The 7,740-nt window shown below is 34.3% G+C and overlaps 1 protein-coding gene across 1 annotated transcript; it reads right to left on the minus strand.

Moving 5' to 3' along the window:
* Window positions 1–1,422: 1,422 nt before the first annotated feature.
* Window positions 1,423–3,287, minus strand: LOC131057239 (jasmonate-induced oxygenase 4-like). Its single transcript, XM_057991425.2, has 3 exons — window positions 2,858–3,287; window positions 1,877–2,204; window positions 1,423–1,792 (listed from the first exon to the last, which is right to left on the minus strand). The coding sequence occupies exons 1-3, from the start codon at window positions 3,250–3,252 to the stop codon at window positions 1,529–1,531; spliced, it is 987 nt and encodes a 328-aa protein (XP_057847408.2). The 5' UTR covers window positions 3,253–3,287; the 3' UTR covers window positions 1,423–1,528.
* Between the last annotated feature and the right edge of the window lie 4,453 nt (window positions 3,288–7,740).

Genomic DNA, 7,740 nt, shown 5'->3' on the forward strand with positions numbered 1-7,740 from the left:
AAGAGTGCACATGACTATAACTAAACAACAAAGAAAGTAAATTTTGCATAGTTAAAATACCTTATGAATAGGAAACATGAAAAATGAGTAATGAGTAGGCATGAATGAAAGTATTAAAGAATAAGTAAAGAATATGAAACATGTGCATACAATATATGTATTAAGATATATTCTTCTAAATCCATATATTGAGATTTGAATGTTTGGAGTAGTAACTTGTGATTCCTTCTTATGACATGTCTTGTTGTGTGTGAATTATAAAGTTAATAAAACTCTTTCTCTTTATATATATATATATATATATGTGTGTGTGTGTGTGTGTGTGTGTGTGTGTGTGTGTGTGTGGGAATCATTTCTCTATTGACACAATTTTTAGGTATTTTAGAATGAGAGGGTTGGATTTTCTTTTTCACTCAAAGCAAAATGATGTCAAAATCATTACAAACAAAGATTTATTATGCAAAAGCTTATTTAGCAAGAGCAAGCAATCTATGAAATAGCTAAAACTATAAATGTTCTTTTAAAATTTAAAATAGAAATTATATATTTAAAAAATATTTTATAAATTTTTATTACTTATTTCATTATACTCCTAGAATGATATTGTTGGTCAAAGTCTAGAAATAATAAATTAGTTTATGTAATGTCGAGGTTAGAAATCAAATTTGACTCTTTCCATCTTGGAATGCATGAGAGACAAGGAATTAATCGGACTCGCTAAAAAAAAAATAGTTAACTGTTTAGAAAATAACACATGAAAAATACAGGTGTTAAGTTTAGGTCAATTACGCCAAAACCACAAATTAACGGTCGTCAATTTCAACCGCGCATATCGAAGTCGTTGAATGTTGCTGAGAAAAGAGAATCTTTGTCGGCTAGGTAGTAATTTATGACGGTCCGTCTCACCTGATCCAGTAATTAAATTCATCTGGGATGTGAAAATTACAGGTCGTAGACTTTACTAGCATCTAATACAACTAGTTAATATAATAATAGCTATTTAATTCAGTGACGCGATAGTTTGATTCGCAAAATATATTAAAAAATAGACAATGATTTGATTTTTACATTACTGGAATCAATATAAAAGGAGATAAATTGTTATAGATTTTTATTTTGATGGACGTTCAGACTTGAGAGTAGGACAGTTAGCAAGTTAGCAAGGGTTCATTCCTAATGATGTCGGAGAAGACTTGATCCTTGATGAATTCATTTGGAACCATTCAACTTCACCCGTAGACCAAAGGTCCATTGACAACTATATATATTAATTGACTAAACAAATTGAAAAATTAAAATAAATGAATGCAATAGTATCTACTTTTGACACGAACTAAAAAAATATTTACAAGATATATTACAAAAATATATATAAGATACGTATTATAACACAATTTCTAATTGTCAATCAGATCGAGAACATCCATTTTCCCAAGAAAACTATAAACGCAAGAAACAAAGTGTAAATTCAACATAATTTGGTGTAACGAAGAATTCCAATGGTATAAGATGAATAAGTAGAGCTACGTTATATGGCAGCTAACCGTTCCATCACTTTGACTTGTTCTCCGTCTGCTTTATAATTTCTGAGTCCTTTCCGCATTTCAGATTGCAATTCAGAGAAAATAAAAGGTTTGTATCGTCGTGCATTATCTTCACTCACAAGAACCTCTGGAGCCGAGATCTGGGTGTCACCTGCAAAGTTATAAAAAAAGGGAACTGATAAACGATTCTCCCACCCTTTACTAATGACGCGATGAACGGCACTCCAGTATTTACCATTGCTCCACACCTGCAATCAAATAATCTTATCAACTGCACAACTAGAACCATATAAATTACAATTACAGCAAAAATAGAAAAGATTAATTTGCACCTTAAGACTGTCCCCTAAATTGACAATAAGGGAGTTTGGAGAATGCTTTATGTTGATCCAATTCCCTTCTTTTGTTCGAACCTCAAGCCCTTCCTTTTCATCAGTGTGAAGGATTGTCAGGCAACCCGGATCTGCGTGAGGAGTTAGAACCACCTCCCCAATAGATTTTCCATGAGATGAATAGCTGTTTATCCGCAAGATGGCTATACATTTCTCGAAATCAGAGTGGCAGAAAGTTTCAACGTCCAAACCCAGACTCGCCAGAATGAGTTTAATTATCCTCTGTGCAAGATCTGATAGATGTAAACTCAATGCACCCATCGCTTCACTGTAACATAACAGCACCACTATATCATTAGTGAGAATAGTACCAGAATTTTAAACAGTAAGGATAGGGACCCATCCATGTTCTAATTGTTGTAAATTGAATTTCAATTATAAAAAAAATGATTAGAAAATTATTTAGTAGATTAATAGTCAGTCATTAGTATATCTAATAGTTGGAAAAAAAACAGTTAATAATTAGATCAATTGCATAATTTTAGTTATACCAATAGTGTATAATTTTTGGGGCATTTTTACATAAGTATTAGATCAATTGTAGAATTTTGTGGTGGTGGAACCGTTTATGTGACAATAGAAAATATGTATGGGACATCAACTCAACATGACCACTTTTTGATCCTTGCATAAGAATCCCAAAATATTGGTGTTAACTACCCAGAAGCCAAAACAATAGCTATAAGCATTTAAGTCCTGTACAAAATGAAAAAACAAAAAAGATCAAATCTGATGTTATACTGCTTGAGAATTTAAGATGGTCAACATTAACTATAATGACTACTTGATACCCTTCCCCTAATTATATTTAATTAAAAAGAAAAAAAGAAAGATTATCTGAATCCCCACAATTAGAAGGCACTTATATAAAAGATTCATTTGAAATCAATATATTAGCTTTTGAGCTAATAAACAACATACCAGAAGTTTGCATTTCCTTCCTCAGGCCATATCTTTCGAGATATTTCAAGGATTGAATCTGGATTGGGCATGTCAAGGAAGCAAAATGTCTCAAAAGTGGTCGGAATGCCTGGAGCACGGACATAACTCTCTGCCGGAGTAGAAGTTGTGACTCTGTCTTTAACCTCCATGGGCATTGACACCAAATCCTTGCTAACAGACAAAACCTTTTGCAGAAGATCTTGTGGAACTCCATGATTCACCAGTCTGAAAAATCCCCATTCTTCACAAGCCTTTCTGAGTTTGACAACCTCCGGATGATATTGAAGATGATCTCCCTCAATTTCCTGGGCAAATTGTGAGATGTCAATCACAGGGAGATCGGTTTCAAGAGGAGATTGTAACGAGGAAGTCATGATGCCCTTACCGCGGAAAAACTATTTTTAAAAAATATCCTGGGGGATTTTGAGGCTTAACTAAATATAAATAGACATCCTAATAGTGGATACTGACTTTATATCTCGTCCAAAAGGCAATTTTTTTTTATACCAATGTGGACTTTGTCAAAGAAATAATGTTGAAGTCGTAATATTGTGCCGGATTTCCCAGGAAGAAAAAAACTCAACAATATTGTGGCGAACTTTTCATCGTATTAGTTGATAAAGATTGTATATCTCATCTAAATTGGACGTGAGAAGGACACTCGTGAAATTAACCAAAATTAATAAATATGGCAATGAAATAACGATGATCAATCCGAAATACAGAAATAAACAGGTATTATGAGCATTTTTCAGCGTTCAACAGGAAATAACAAGCGCGTTTTGTAAAATAGCAATGTGTTTATCGCCTCGCTCACGGAAAGTTGAAATTTTCAAATATTTGAATACAAGAATTTTCATATGTGGTGTTTTAAGCCTAGAGAGCCGTTTTTGACTTTTGCTAATGAGAATAGCGTAAGGATGTGGTGTTTTAAGCAGATAGAGCAGTTTAGGACTTTTGTTAATGAGAATACCGTAAGGACATTGAATTTATGTTTGATCGATTGAATCTGTTGTTATGGGTTTGTCGGAATGATCTGAAATTTCTACATCTTTTAACATCAAATCAGATTATGATCTTTATTTGATAGGTTTGTGCTTAAAGTCAAACCACTATTGTAGTTACATCTGCCTTCCAAAACCCATTGTATGGTCGGTTACAACACACAACCAAAGTGTCTTCTAACATCAATCCAGCCAAAGTCAACCCAACCTTGCAAAATCTATCATATGAACACGCAATCAATTGCAAAATCTATTATATGAACACAAAATCAATAACCACTTGTTCTTTTAACAAATTTATTATATGAACATATTCACAATAACTAACCATTTGCACGTTTAACAATTATCTAATGTTAAAAAAAGTGTTTTAGCATGATCATCTAATCCTCTTACTTTTAAGATGACCTTGAATCTATCTACCTTACCAAACAAACCTATCTTCTGATTTTTTTGATCTTGAATTTCAATATAACATCTTGCTTGGTCACCCATGGATATATGCCATATAGTCAATTATATCTGCATATCATCAATATTAAATTCAATTACTAGAAGGTCCTTACTATAAATCCTATCATTGTCCTAGAATGGATGTTGTCATTCCTTCTCCATCATTACAATCTGTATTCTGTTGATAAGTGATGCTGCTTTAGCATGCAGCTCCATGCAACTGCAGTTTGGACATGAAGCTATCCATTCATCACCATGCACAAGCTATTTTTAGTTAATAGTTTTTTTTTGTTTATTCATGCAAATAAAGCATGTACTCCAGCATGCATGAATCCTTAGGAATATTTTTAGTTTTGCTTTTTGCATGAGTTTGTTTTTAGTAAATAAAGCATGTTGTGCATGCACTTATTGTATTCTTAATTTAGGGAGTAGTTTGCTTTTTTTTAGTTTGAGAGCCTTAGTAGCTTTCCATGCAAAGCTAGGAATATATTTAGAACTGTAGTTATTATTTATTCTTCTAGACTACAAATTCTTTATATATACAACCTCTATGTAATTTTTTAATTAAGCTTCAATAAAGATATTGGTGTTTTCTTCTTTTTGTTGTTATTGTTTGCTAATCAGTTGGTTCAGAGAGGATAGGTCAGGTTCAAAATTCTACAAGTGGTATCAGAGCAGGTAAAATTGTTTTGGGTTAAAGTTTTATTGTTGGAATTTCGCCAAAGTTAATCATGTCGAATTCTAACCATATGCCCGTTCCAGAATTTGATGGGAATGATTATGATTATTGGTGCATTAAGATGCTGACCTTTTTGATTGGAAAAGATTTGTGGGAGATTATTGAATCAGGTTATGAAGAGCCAACTGATTGGAATGCCCTTACAGCCAATGAAAGAACAGCAAGAAAGGAAGCAAGGAAAAAGAATGCTCAAGCTTTGTTTCACATTCAGATAGCTCTTGATAAGAGCTTATTTCCAAGAATATCAGGAGCAACAACTGCCAAAGATGCCTGGAAGACTCTACAAGAAGCTTACCAGGGTAGTGATCAAGTTAAAGTGGTCAAGCTTCAGACATTGAAGCAAGAGTTTGAGAATTTGAAGATGCAAGAAGCTGAAAGTATAAGTGATTATTGTGTCAGAGTCAAAGATGTAGTCAATAAAATGGCTACACTTGGAGAAATTGTAAGCAATGAAGTTTTGATTAAAAAGGTGTTGAGATCTTTGACACCCAGATGGAATCATGTAGCAATAATCATAGAAGAAAGCAAGGATTTGACAAAACTACAGTTTGATCAACTAGTTGGATCCCTGATGTCTCATGAAGAAAGATTGAAAGATTCTTTTGAAGGTGTAGAGAAAGCATTCTCCTCTAAATTGCTAATCACAAAAAATGAAGATGCAAGCAGCAATAGTGCCAAAATCAATCAAGGCCAAGGTAAAGGGCAAAGCCAAAATTCTTCAAGAGGCAGAGGAAAAGGTGGCTCAAGAGGAAGTGGTGGTTTCAGAGGAAGAGGTAGAGGCAGATTTGATAAGAGAAATGTTCAATGTTACCACTGTAATAGGTATGGCCACTTTGAAAGAGAATGCAAAATTGAAAGAAGGTAAAAGTGCTAACTATGCTCAAGAAAGTAGTGACAATCCTCCTGATCACTTATTTTTATCTTATGCCAAGGGTGAAAACACTAGTAAAGATGTTTGGTACCTAGATTCTGGATGCTCTAACCATATGACAGGGAATGACAAGTTTTTCTCAACAAAGGATGGAAGTTTCAAATCCAAGATCCAGCTTGGTGATGATAAATCATTGGAGGTTGCTGCCAAAGGAGCTATGGAGGTCCAAACAAAAGAAGGTATAAAGAATATTCATGATATTTATTATACTCCACAATTGAAGCACAATTTGCTAAGTGTTGGGCAGCTATGTGAGAAAAATTATAAAGTAGTCTTAGAGAATAAGACTTGTACTATCTATGATAAGAATAAGGATAATAGGGTGATCACTATTGTTCCTATGACAAGAAATAGGATGTTCCCTTTGAGGTTTGGTGAACATAACAACAATTTGGCAAATATGGCTTATGAGGATTCAAGTTGGTTATGGCATCTCAGGTATGGGCATTTAAATTTTCATAGTTTGAAGTTTCTAACCTCACATGCATTAGTTTCTGGTTTGTCCAAGGTTGAGGAACACAAGGAGGTTTGTGAAGGTTGTGCTAAAGGAAAGCATGCAAGAGAAAAGTTTCCAAAGGGCAATGCATGGAGGGCTCATCACCCACTTCAGCTTGTTCATTCAGATATATGTGGTCCTATGCAGACTAAGAGTTTGGGTAAGTCATCATATTTCATCACTTTTATTGATGATTACTCACGAAATTGTTGGGTATATTTTTTGAAGGCCAAAGATGAAGCCTTGGATACATTCAAGAAGTTTAAAGCCCTTGTAGAAAATGAGAAAGGGTGCAAGATCAAATGTTTAAGGACTGATCGTGGAGGAGAGTTTTGCTCAAAGGCTTTCCAAAGTTAATGGCATCAAGAGGCAACTTACTACTGCATACACACCTCAAAAAAATGGAGTAGCTGAAAGGAAGAATCGTACTATGGTTGAAATGGCAAGGTGCATGTTACAAACCAAGGGATTGAGCAATTCTTATTGGGGAGATGGAGTTGCTACAGCGGTGTACATCCTCAACCGTAGCCCCACCAGTGCACTAGAAAAGATGACTCCTTATGAAGCTTGGTATGGTAAAAGGCCTAATGTTAATCATTTCAAAGTTTTTGGTTGTTTCGCTTATGTGCATGTACCCGATCAGAATAGACAGAAGTTAGATGCAAAGAGTGAGTCATGTATTTTTATTGGGTATAGTGAGAAAAGAAAGGCTTATAGATTGTATAATCCCCTCACTAACAAGCTTATTGTCTCAAGAGATGTGATTTTTGATGAAGGGGGAGTTTATGGTCATAAAAAAGGCCATGTTGAGAAGCCAAAATCTATTTTGAATGATGATATAATTGTTGATATTGATCATGAGCAACCAACTAATGTTTCTATATCTAATGGTTTAACTCCACCAAGCAACCCTTCATCAAGTTCTTTAGTACCAAGTTCAAGTCCAGCTTCTTCTCCAAGTTCTACAAGGAAAGTAAGGAGATTGAGTGATATCTACCAGAGGAGTGGAAATCAAGTACATGAAGAAAACCCAGTAGGTGAAACAGTGAATTTTGCTTTATTAGCCAAGGCTGATTTTGAACCATCATGTTTTGAAGATGCATGTACTAATGAGGTTTGGGTGAAAGCCATGGAAAAAGAGATGGATTCCATTCACAGGAATGACACTTGAGAGTTAACAAAACTTCCACATGACAAAAAAAGGATTGGCACCAAATGGGTCTACAAGACTAAGTTAAA

The sequence above is a fragment of the Cryptomeria japonica genome, chromosome 8 (assembly GCF_030272615.1).
Source record: "Cryptomeria japonica chromosome 8, Sugi_1.0, whole genome shotgun sequence".
Classification (NCBI taxonomy): Eukaryota; Viridiplantae; Streptophyta; class Pinopsida; order Cupressales; family Cupressaceae; genus Cryptomeria; species Cryptomeria japonica.